The 12,792-nt window shown below is 35.2% G+C and overlaps 1 protein-coding gene across 1 annotated transcript; it reads right to left on the reverse strand.

Moving 5' to 3' along the window:
- Window positions 1–1,677: 1,677 nt before the first annotated feature.
- Window positions 1,678–11,262, reverse strand: LOC110672120 (cullin-4). Its single transcript, XM_021834805.2, has 17 exons — window positions 10,833–11,262; window positions 9,293–9,408; window positions 8,875–9,221; window positions 8,114–8,294; window positions 7,843–7,965; window positions 7,475–7,762; window positions 5,337–5,462; window positions 5,109–5,210; window positions 4,972–5,025; window positions 3,879–3,985; window positions 3,718–3,778; window positions 3,485–3,616; window positions 3,239–3,376; window positions 3,036–3,116; window positions 2,737–2,817; window positions 2,551–2,631; window positions 1,678–2,173 (listed from the first exon to the last, which is right to left on the reverse strand). Exons 1-17 carry the CDS (start codon window positions 11,158–11,160, stop codon window positions 2,060–2,062), a joined length of 2,460 nt encoding a protein of 819 aa, XP_021690497.1. The 5' UTR covers window positions 11,161–11,262; the 3' UTR covers window positions 1,678–2,059.
- Window positions 11,263–12,792: the final 1,530 nt, after the last annotated feature.

Raw genomic sequence — 12,792 nt, forward strand, 5'->3', positions numbered from 1 at the left:
TCTTTCTGTTTAGTTATTACAATGATTCTTAGTGCATTTTGTGTGTAATTGCCATCATCATTTCCTTAGTAAGTGTATGTTTTCTTCTTATTATTCAAGGGAATACTGTTAAATTGCACATGTATGTTTCATAGAAATGAAATTGACCATAATAAAGTACAATCAAATAAAAATTAGAGAGAACAACAAATTAAAAATTCATTCAATTACATTCCATTACACTCTTGTTGTTGCATAAAATGTATTGACCATTTCCACACATCTTTGCTTACCGTATCACATGAGACCTAGTTCATTTTAGGTTTTGGTGCTTGTACTTTTGATCAGAGGTCCTTATACTGTTAAACACTTCATGTTTGATACTTTAGATGATGTTCATTATTCTGAAGTGACTTTCTGGATTTGTGGGTACTATGTACAAGTTCTTGAAATCCTGTTTTCTGTCACAACTTGGTGTTTTTGTATCGTCATAAAGAATATCAATTATGGTATATATTGAATGTAATTGATAGAATTCGGTAAGCTCATGCTGAGGAAGTGGCGTGGCCTTGTTCCTGGGGCTTGTCTTGGTCTTGGTCCTGGTCCTGGTCCCGGTCCCGGCCTAGTGTCATGTGCTCTCAAGCCCCTCTTAAGTTTCGCCTCCACTAGGAGGAAAAGAATCATCTCAACTCAGCTGTCCATTTTTCTCAAAGCTTAATCAATTGAGATAGGAATTGGACAATGGCAGCGATAACCTATGGCAGGAGTGATACTTATGGATAGCTATGGAGATCGCCTGCAAAAGTTGCCTAGAAAGAGGCCGGCAAGCGATTGATCGATCCCTTAATCCCAATCCTCTCAACCCTAACCTTAATCCTGATCTCTTAAGACCATCCCAACCTCAAGGCTGATGATGTTGAATCCTCTGCTTCTTCAATTCCAATCAAGAACATCTGATCTTCATTGCTGCCACAAAGGTATTGTTGGTGTTTCAGAGAAACGGAAATGCGGGTCAAGATCATAAATGATGATATTATTTTTTTTTTTCAAAAAAAAAAAAAAGGAACGAACTTGGAATATGAGTGTGTGAAAGATGATTAGGTTTAGATGGAATTGGCATATGAAATTGCTTATGCTTCTAAGGATGCATTTCCAAATCCTGTAGAATTGAATGTCCAACACCCTTCTTTATGATAGCTTCCTTAAAAATGGATTATTCCACATTTCAGACATAGATATGAAACTGGATGTACACGTGATGACTCATTAACCTGTCTTATAGACGATTATGGTTATGGTGGTGGGGGGTGCGGGAGCCAACAGTCCATGAAAATGCTGATTCCCGATTGGCTTATATTTCACATTTTCAAACATCTATAAATGCTAGATATCAGTTGATTCAATTACATTTATTCATTTCGCAAACGCATATATACAAATTTAATGAGTTAATTTTTCATATAATTAAGCCCGAAAATCAACTACAATCATAATCGGTTGATCAAATTAAAGCAGCCAAATTTGCACATTGAAATACTTTTCTTCATATATTTTAGCTTTGTTTCATCCTATACCAGTCATCGGCAACATAATATGAGACAAAAGAGACGAGCCATAGTCACTCTCATTGAATCCTAAAATTATCTACGTATATAAAGACACGAAGAAGAAAGAAACGGAGAGCATTTGATACACAAATAAAAAAAAATCTATGACCTTCATTTCAAGTTTTCAACATCAATCGTTCATCTGCCTCCTCACTCGTAAGCATGTCAAAGCCTCTCCTCACTTCCATCCAAATTGTACAAATCTCTGAAATCTTTTTTCTTTCAAATCATTTTCCTTTTTTCTTTTTTTCCCCTTTAAGCGTCACTTGTTTGAAGCAACTTAAAGTCTACAACGGAAAGAGAAGTATGAAAGAGAAGCTAAATATGCTTTACAATTATACTGTTGACTGCAACAAAATTAAACCACTACAACTTACTGTACATTTATCTGACAGGGACTGCATTGCCTCTAAAAGGGGTCAGACCTTTCCCATGTCATTTACAAGGAGAATTTTTTGGTGAGGCAAAATGGATTATGCCAGGTAATTGTATATCTGAGGGTTGTTCTTGTCTCGCTCAAGGTACTCCCTGTCAATGAGGCTCTCTATCCTTTTCTTCAAATCAGCGGGCTTGATAGGAAACTTCAGCTGTTCAACATACGATACAAAATCTTCATCAAAACCATCACTTCAATCTCGTACAGCTTAAAATATGGGTGAGTTGACCTCCCTCAGTCTGGTCCGACTCAACTCATTGATGACTGGTGTCATTTAAAATATGGGTGGCATTTTTCATTCCCCAATGGAGAAAGAGGTCACGATACAATTAAAATGCATTTGGATGGGATTTTTGAAATCCACGGATTTGAATGAGTATAATATTCAAATTGTTTAAGATTTTGACCTGGAATGAACAAAATATATGATGCAAGATTCAACCAAATTTCAGAGAATGTTGGGTTTGCATGAGTTGCACATCACATCGATCCAGTTTATGTGAGACAAATAAAATGGAACATAATTACCTGTTGGAAGAGTTCAGTAATCAGAAGCGTGTGACTTAGCACTTTCCTTGTCTTCATTATCCGAACAATAGCAGCATCAACCTGTGATATATTTAGCAACATCATACATAGTTCACCTTGCCAGTTCTCAGCATTTCTAAAAAAAACTTTCAGTATAGCACAAACAGTTATGTTATGAAGGTCAACCTGGTATTGACGGTCTTGAAATACTCTCTCAGTGGTGCTTGTGTTCTCCTCTACAGTTTCCTTCATCTGGATTGCATTGACCTGCATTCCCAAATGAGAGTTAGCTTTAAACTCTAAAATATAATTGGCAAAGAAAATGCATGCAGCTTAACCACAACATTGCCAAGTAATTAATACAGAGTGCTGTAAGATTTTAAAGCTTTGAAGAGAGCAAGCATTACTTTTGGCACTAATAATATTTATGAAAACTTAACACCCCTTAGTAGCCACTGTAGATACCAAATAACAAACATACGTACCTTTATACGATATAGAGGAGCAGTAAATCCCTCATTGAAAACAAATAAATCATCATCCTCCACATCCCTCCCTTTAGGTATCTGTCAAATATAAATTTAATGATTAAAAAGGGCCAGGAAACTAACATCTACCAACCTTATCAGAACAAGAAATAAGAACTCAAAATGTATAAATCAAGGCAATGCAAATGACCAACACCCACCTTTTGCAAGACCCGAACTTTCCCACATGCAAGAGACTGCAAAGTTCGTCTCAGTTCTTTGTCCTCTATGCCGGTGGCATCCTTAATATCTTGAAAGCTAAGCTTTTGGGCATCATTAAACAACATCAAAACGACAGTCTGGCACACAACACATAAAACCCAGAACAATTAGAATGTGCCCACTGGAAGGAGCAAATAGTGTAAAAGACCATGGAAAAGAAGTGTGTAGGGGACTATGCAACCAACCTGAAATAGAGACACTGCCAGCTCCTTTTTACCTTTTGGAAATTCAGCTTTCAAGACACAGTGACCCAATGAATTTTGCCACATTAAGCGCCTGCCACTATACTTACTTAAATAGAATTCTTTGAAAATATCCTGCCGCATGTATGGAAGTTAGATATCAGGTAATTGTTTATTGTATACTCATAAAGACTTTGAATTGTTAAAAAACAGCTACTAGGTAACTCATGTGCAACCTGATAGACGTTCAGCTCATGAGGAAGCCTAACATCCATGGGTGGATATGTAGGCCAGTACCTGCAGACAAGTCAACCAATCAATAATTAAATGTGGAACCATGTATTGGCAAAAAATACAATGCACACTTGGAATCTAAAAATTTGGCTTCTAAACATACCCTGTTGTTAAGACATGGACACTCATCTCAATCCCTGATGGAAGTTTTGTCCTGGCCTGGGATGATTGTTTGAAGGATTCATTTATCTCCTTCGATAGTTCAATATCCTGCAAAAATGTTTACCAAAAGATGCACTTCATCATACATAGATATCCATATGAAGTTACCATACGGTTGGCATGTGTGTTTAGAGAGAAAGAGAGAGAGAGAGAGAGAGAGATTAATGGATGCTTGCAACAATATGGAGAACCTCAATTCCAATTGCTTAGACAGTGTTTTATTCCTCCATGCTTGAAAAATTGAGGCTTATTCAAAAACCAACTTGCCATGATGTGTTTTTTTCCTATTAAAACAGTCTATTTGTTATAGAAGTACATGCCAATACATTTAGAGTACACAAAATTGCTACCAAGCATATATTTTGACCTCTCCTAACAAGCTAATGCTCATATTTAATACCTACCAACAATTTGTACAACATATGAGCACATGACAGTACCATTATGATGAACACATTACAGTATTCCTGGTAGCATATTTTTCAGTAGCTCAAGCAGTCCCTCATTTGCACTTAGTCGGACCAGAATGGTCCCCACCAAAAGCATGTAAATGCATATTCAGTCAATTACATTAAAAATTCTCTTCCCCACATCACCCCCCCCCCCCCCCCCCCCCTTCTCTCTCTCTCCTCCTCATAAGCATCATGCCAGAGGAACTTGTGGTGGTTGACAATAGCCAAGTCCAATATACATGGGAACATGTTACATATACAATGTATTTTCTTTTTGCAACCTAGGGGAAACGTTGCCCAGACCAGGATCAAAAAAGAGTGAATGAAAAATTAAAATATCCCAACTGTAATCTGAGTATTTCAGATGCATGCGACACCTGTATTGGTACCATCAGAATGAAAATTTCTTGGATCTAATGACCAAAAATGGGTGTTCCAAATGCATGACCCTCCAGTAGGCATCAATAGCTATACGAAATTTATAATTTGTGTAGCAATCAACTAACAACTTGGCATTATAGGTCTTAATCGAAATATGTAACAATTATAGTCCCTGAATAAATTTTATATCATCATACACACCTTAAACATTCCTTCAAGTTTGTTTGTAAACTGACTGCCACATTCGGTCTTCAGCTGCAATAGCAATGCAAACATGTTAATATGATCAATAGAAGATAAGGATTAAGCAACATGTACACAAAATTTCTGTCCTCAACCTTTGATATCATAGATTTTTCTGCATCGATAGATGCACTCTTTCCCAACAGTAGTCTTTTAGCAAGATCCTTCTTATAAAATGCTTCAAACACATCCTTGCCCTTCATAAACAACAAGAAGTCATGCGTATACCTCAGCACAATTTGTTTAGAACACAACTAGAAATGATTAATTTATCTATTGCTAGAGTAAACACATTAATTTCTGGTCAAAGATATCAAAATTACCTGAATAAACCTGAACAAAACCAAAACTTTATCAAGTGTACCCTCCAACTCCTCTTCAGAAGTTCCCTTATTTCCAGCGCGAAGCTTCTCATCCAAAAACTTCGCAATCAGCTCTGCCGGTCGGTTCTATTAAAGGGAGAACAAAATGAATTCTTAGCCAGGAAACTGGGAACTAACATCACAGAATCAGCAGTATCAACTGGCTGACTCTAGAATCATTACCTGAGGTTGACATAAACAATTGGACTAACAATTTCTCACAACTATGTGCTTAAAACATAGACAAACAGATTGCTCAAATCAATAATATGTTGGCAGGCAGCAGATAAACTTCCAAGGATCACAAATTCTTGGTAGGAATTTAATTGTCAGCAGACAAGTGGGCACAAAGGATATACAGATGAAGTAGTAACTTTTCTTTTAAAATTTTTTTAATACCAATTGAATGTATATATGTTTCTTTTCAGGACAAGAAAGGAGGAGAGTTCAATTCTGACCATTTATATAATAATACAAGCCGCAAGATCTTTCCTTTTGAAAGAATCAAAATTATTCAAAAGTGTAAAATAAGCAAAGGGAAAAGGACTAAGAAGGAATACACATCTGCAAAACACACTTCTTTCTATTAAAAAAAGGAAGGCTAAAGTCCAACATGCAATCACACAAATTTAGAAGCACGCGAAGGGGATCAGATTTAAGTGATATACCGCAGAATAGCAAGGTACTAACCTGCTTGAATTGATGACATTACCCACTAAATATGAAATATCATTCCAGGGAAATTATTAAATTTTATACAATTTCTTTTGGAAGATAAAAAGTAAAGTCATAACCCCACTGGTCTAAGGGCAACATTTTACCAGCCTTGTTTAGAGCAGCAATTCAGTAATTTGTCAGTTTAATGGGTATCAAGACTCTAGCAGTGCTCTGCTCATCAAATTTTTTTCACTAAGGGCCTGTTTTATAGAAAGGAAAGGTGAGGAAAGAAAAGTAACCAGAATTATAGGGAAAGTAAAATCCTTATGGAAAGGAAAATTATTATTTTCCTTATAAATGTTTTCCATAGGGAAAGGAGAGGAAAGAAGCATTTTTTATTTTTCATGTTTTGATTGAAAGAAAAGTGAGGAGAGAAAATTATTATATTTTTACTATTATGCCCATATTGAATAGATAAAAGTATATTAAAAAATAACTATTGGAGGAAAAAAAGCCATAGAGGAAAAACAAAAAAAAAAATAACATTGTTAAAACAAAATGGCACAAAATGCTCTTTAAGCAATTTCCACAAAAATCCTCACAAATCTTTTCCTTTTCACAAAACAAGGGAATTGGAAATTAAATTTTTTTCTTTCTTCCTTTTTGCTGCCAACAAAACAAGGGAATTGCCCTTTTTCCCTTTTCCTACCATTTTCCTCTCCCTCACTACAAAAAAGCCCTTAAACACTTGGAGCATGTAGTCCTTCAAAAAATAAAAAAAAATTATCTAAAAACCAGAACACTGAAAACTACAATTGCTTACCATAGATTTTTTTAGATTTTTCAGAAGTCAAAACCCAAAAACTCCATTTTTGAAGCATTATAATTATGCCATCCTTTATATATTGCCCATAAACTAAAATTAAAATTCATATTATCATCCACTTTGGCCTTCAAACCTAGATTTTTCAATGTCTATCACTCTATAAGCTGCAAACATCTTCTTCAACAACCAAAAACTGAAATTCTCATTTTCTCAAAGTCCAGCCTACCAAATAAGCAATTGTAGACAGCTCTCTCTGTCGTTCATTGCATTGCCATGTAATCCAGCAATATGACACTCTCACAAACAAGTTTATCAGGAATGTAAAACAATTTTAAGGAGAAGCGTCGCATTAACAAGATAATCCTATTGATTTGAGTCTGCTTCAACATTAGCAAAGGAAGACTCCATCATGATCAATAACAGCACAGGGAATAATGATCCATCATAAATCAGATTTTATCTCTATAACTTTGATCACTTTAATATGTTTTACCATACATATATCATTTGCATTACAAATTTTACAATTCAACTTACTTAGAAATCCATATTTTACCATATTGCTAACAAAACATAGGAATCAATGAAAACAAAACCAACAGAAAGGAACACTAACCTGACGAAGATTAATTAGATGTTCAAATGCATCCTTAATAGTATTGCAAAATGCTTCATTCTTAGAAAAGCTTTCTTCCCATATTGTGTCAAGAGAAGCCTTAAATTCTAGTAAGGATGAAACCATATCCTTATCTTTTTCGTCATCCATGACAATGCCTTGTCCAGTTCTTCGTATGTATGAACTAAGAGCCTGCCTTAATGATTCAAGGGCATTGACCCTTAAGAACAATGAGTACATTCTCTTAAGATCAGCAATTCTATGCCCATCCATTAGCATCATGAACCCCTATACAGATCAAAGAAACTATAATTAACTAAAGCTATGAAAATAGATTGAATATTTAAAGAAGGTAAAAATATGCACACCTTATCCAGAATTGCAGATATGTGGCGTTCAAGAAGCTGCCTTTCTGCAGTTGCTATTAGTGGCTTTCTAGTACTAGCATCAAGATAGAGTAAGCATCTTTCATGTTCTTCATGCAACCTAATCTGCAAGAATGCATAACCCATGAATTTTCCATGGACACATATACATTAAGCAACAGAGCATTGATATAAATAGGGAAAAACTAATAAAAGGTGGAAAACACAGTACAGTTACACTCCCTTATAACATCATAAGATAAATGAAATGCACCTCCACATGCTTCAAGTAATCTGGAACATCTGAATGTTGCATGTATTTCATGCCTTCAGCAGCATAAAATTCAGATGTGCAATCCAGAAATGGTCTTTCAAAGCTTTCAGCATAAATTCCTAAAGCAGTAAACATCTTCAAAAGATGGTTTAAGAGAGTTCTATCAACCGATTCACCTAATCTGAAATCAGAAAGCCATTCATATGTTAGTTCCAAGATGCAAACAACCATATCACTTTATAATACCCCAAAATTTTAGTGTTTGTTTCAAGCCCCACCCAACCCCTAAGTTTGCCCCCAACTTAGGGGAGGTGGTGACAAGTGACAACTGTAGCCATCCATTGTGTTAGAGTTTATTTGAAAGCTTTCTAGTCTTAAATACACATTATGTGTCATGCTAACATGTCTATAACTCTGAATTATACATACCGAATTAACATTTCTCATAAGTCAAAAGTTAGATACATCATTTAATTTGTATTAGAATATTTAGTATTTGGTGTTATCTTCTTTTCTTTAATTTTTTGATGATTGTTGATGTGACGTATTTTAAGAGTTATTACACAAATTTGCGTGCTACATTATATTCATCTATCAGTGCTACTTGCCTATGTGAAGACAACAAAATACAAGGGATGACCTATAATTAGCACCAACAACCAAAGTTGGGGATATAATTGGTAAAATTAAAAGGTGGGGCAAAAATTGACACACACATTAATGTTTTGGATTTGTTAGGTTTTAAAACATTTAGAAAGTACCTTTCCCTCTCAATCATTCGCAAAAGACCTGTGACAGTTTTGTGCTCAACTTCAGGAGACAAAGCAAGATGTTTCCGGAAAAGCTGCAAGCCCATGTCCCATAATGAACGTACGTTTGGGGTTTGTTTCACATATGTTCTATCTAGATACAAGGCTATACCGCGAATCATCAACATTTGGTCACATAGATCCTGCCAGCATCTCTCAACCAGGGATAAGAAAACCACCAAATCCGGGCTTTGACCAACCAAAGATTGTAATACTGCATAAATATGGGATTCACATTCTTTTTCAATTCGCTGATAAAGATTACTGCCCATCTTATGCAGACAAAGATCATTGACAGCCTGATGGAAAACATTCACATAAGAAATGGTAATTCACTCACAACGAAAAAATAAAAAGCAGGAGGATTCACCTGATAAAGCTTCTCCAAGTCACAGGAATCTGGTTGCTTCAAGAATATAGCTTTAATAGCTGACTGCAGCTTTGCCCATGTATCCTCCTCGAAATTTGCAGGCAGTGTTGGTTTAGCTACATAGAACACAATTATCACATCCAGCACATTTATTATTACAAACTTCAGACTCCAGAGTTCAAAATTCCAAGATGCTATTCATACTGTCCTCTATTCATCCAATCAGAAAATGAATATAAAATGAGGGAGCGATATGGGTAGATGTCACAAGAATGCATAATGCATTAACCTGTTATTCTCCAACTATTCGGTACAATGATTAGCAATAATGCAATAGAAAAATGCCAAAAACAAAAGAGAGAGAAGGGGGGGAGTTGGGGCCATCCCACTGCATATAAAATGATGCCTAATAAACTAGCCATTCATCAACATAATTTTGTATTTTTTAAATCATTGTGCATATGCAAGATTACATTGTATTTTACAATACAATGGATTCCACTACAGTTATGCTTTTATGATGGACTAAGCGCCCGTCAATGTGCATTCAACAATACTATATTAAAGCAATAAATGATGAAAAATAAAAATGCTTCCAATCTAAATTTGTACTTTTTGGAACAGAATTTCTCAAATGAACACTTAGGGCCTATTTGGCATTGCCGTCGAAACTGACGTTGAGAAAATCACTTTTTTATATATATTAGTAAGTGTTAAAAAATAATTAAAAATTAAATTTGATCAGTTTTAGTCATAAGAACACTAAAATAACAAAATAACTTTTTTCAAACTACTTTTCTCAACAGCATCTAAAATGTTGCTTTTATTTTAGATGCTTTTCCGGCTCGGAAACTCAATGCCAAACAGGTCATTAGTCTATGCTAGGTCCTTTAGCCTTGAGAAACAAAATCTATAAAGCCAACGTAAAACCTAGTTGTAGAACATACCGTCCAAAGGAAGAAAAGAAACTATAGGGAACTCAAGAAGACAACGGCACAAAAATGCGTACTGCTATATCATCTCTTTTTTAGCAGCATAGCAAGCAGTAATTAAAGCAATTACCAAAACTCTAACTTAGCAAGAGCTTTGTCACTGCTAACTCAGGTCATTACCCCAGATGGAGCAACGTGGTCTAGCTGAGTACGAGCCATTAACAATACAAGGATGTGATAGTGATTACCCAGATCTAAATACGATAGAGAGTGTATATTTCCCGTTAAATTTGGCATGTAATTTAAGCTCTAAATACTCAATTAACAGCTCAATTCGCTCTCAAATTGAAATATAATAACCAATCGACCATCACCCAGATCCCAAAATCAAAGTTTTATGCTCCACCCACAAATTGACCAAAAACCCACATTGATTCAATCAACTACAAAAACAATTTGATGCCCAAACTCTAAACACAAAAAAGGAGAGAAAAATGAAGTGCAAAATCCTTGATGATTCATTAAATCAGGAAAAACTCACAGCATGGAAGGAACATATCAAATTTATCATCAAAATTCAGCAGCAATTAAAAAAATAAAAATTTTACCCTTCACGAGCTTGATGACAAGCTTCTTCGCGGGCTGAGGTGGGGTGGCCTTTTTGCGGGATAAATTTGCGGCGGCGGGAGGAGAGCGGTCTTGGAGCTTGGGATCGTCATCGAGAGTCATGGAAGAGGGGTCGAATACGACGTCGTTATCGGCCGTAGCGGCGGAGCTGAAGTGGTGGATGCCGTTTTTGTTACAGGAAGGGTCAAGCGGTGAGCAAGCAGAGACAGCTTGGGACTTGGCCTTCTTCATGGGAGGAAAATTAGCTGTGGCGCTGGCGGAGGAGCTAGAGGTGGTGGCGGTGGCAGAGCGTTTGGTGGGGAGAGACATTAACAAAAAAGGTGATCTCCTAAGAGGGCATTGTATAAAAGTAAAAAATGAAAAATAAAATGAGAGAAGGGATATGATTATGAAGATATGGGAAGAAATAGAGCTAGAAGGGGAGTTTTTTTTTTTTTCATATATATATTCTTAAATTTGGTGCACAAGACTAAAAGTACAATATTTAATGCGCAAGATACAATTTTTAATATTTTGGAATTCTTGTTACTTTTAATGAGATATCATTTATTTGATTTACTTATTTTTCTGATTTTGGATCAAGAATTTGGGGGGGTTTTTCCTACTCCCCTTCCCTCCCTTTGCCTGGAATTTTGAGCTTATTAGGTTTTTATTTGGACGGAGTGAGGCAAAGGTAATTAATAGAAATATAAGGAAGGGGAAGGTTAAAGAGAGTTACGAAAGAAGTGAATTAATGGAAAGGTGAAAAAATATAATGTATATTCTTCATATTTGAAAAGAGGTAAAAAAAGGATAAATAATTGTTAGAATTATAAAAATGTTCTTTTTTATTAGATAATTTATTAAATGGTAAACTTATTATGATAAATCTTAAATTTATAAATAATAATAGTCTACTATAAATAAATCATAAAATTAATAGATCAAAATAATAATGCATAAATCTAATAAAGATTGAATAAAAAATGAATTATTTAAAAAAAATGATAATTAAAGCATAATAATTGAATCAAACTATTGAAAAAATAAATGAAAAAATAATAATTAAAGTATAATAATTGCAGCAAACTATTTAAAATAAATGATTGAAAGCAGATAAACAATGTATGCCCACTTGAGAGATAATACATTTATTTATAGTGGTACGCTATGTTTATTTTTAATGGTTATAATTGGATGTTTAATAAAAAATTAAGGATATAATAGAAAAATAAAAAATAAAGTAATTTTCAGCTCTCATCTTCCCCTACTTACACCACAATTTGAGGTGTAAGAAAAATTGAGATTTGAGGGGTAAGAGAGGGTAAGCCTTACCTTTACTTATACTTATCTTTTATTAACTTATATCTTTTTAAACAGAGTATAATAGTTACTTATTCCTCCTTAATCTTGTTTATCCTTTTCTCACCCCATCCAAACAGAGCATTAGAGGGGTGAGGTAAGGCAAGACAAGTTCCGTTACATGCACTTGTTTATTTTGGGTTTTAGGTCTAGCGGACCCTTACTTGAGCAGCAATGTAGACATCAAACAGAGCCTAAAATATGCAAGGTGAAAGGTCCAGTGAAAGGAATTTGGGTGTATGGAATTTGTTTGGGCTGGCCTTCATGAACAAGTCTAGATCTCAACTTGTTTCTTTGGGCTGATTTAAATTCTCCATCCTTCATCCATTTCAAAGCTCGGCCTGTTATATTATTTGAGCTGAGTCAGAACCTTATGGAAAGTGATCCCATCACCGAGAGTAGTTCTGATCAGATCACTGCCACCAGGGCTGCCTGTATCAATGAAGAGTTTGATAAAATTGATAACATTAGGGAAAACTCAATCTTGAATCTAGCCACACACAAGCACAATCTCGATTTCTGTTTCTTTGCATCTGAATCTGCTTGAGGCAGACATATCCCACTTTTAGATTGGTGTGGTGGTGTTTGTGTTGATTATTG

This window comes from Hevea brasiliensis, chromosome 15 (genome assembly GCF_030052815.1).
Source record: "Hevea brasiliensis isolate MT/VB/25A 57/8 chromosome 15, ASM3005281v1, whole genome shotgun sequence".
Lineage (NCBI taxonomy): Eukaryota > Viridiplantae > Streptophyta > Magnoliopsida > Malpighiales > Euphorbiaceae > Hevea > Hevea brasiliensis.

What these genes read in the sequence shown, in the direction of transcription:
- LOC110672120 (XM_021834805.2), bottom strand. Translation starts at nt 11,160, where the DNA reads ATGTCTCTCCCCACCAAACGCTCTGCCACCGCCACCACCTCTAGCTCC. An exon ending in CGAATGATTGAGAGGGAAAG is followed by an intron (nt 8,295 to 8,874) that starts GTACTTTCTAAA and finishes TTCTGATTTCAG; the next exon opens with ATTAGGTGAATCGGTTGATA. An exon ending in TTCAAGACCGTCAATACCAG is followed by an intron (nt 2,632 to 2,736) that starts GTTGACCTTCAT and finishes AATATATCACAG; the next exon opens with GTTGATGCTGCTATTGTTCG.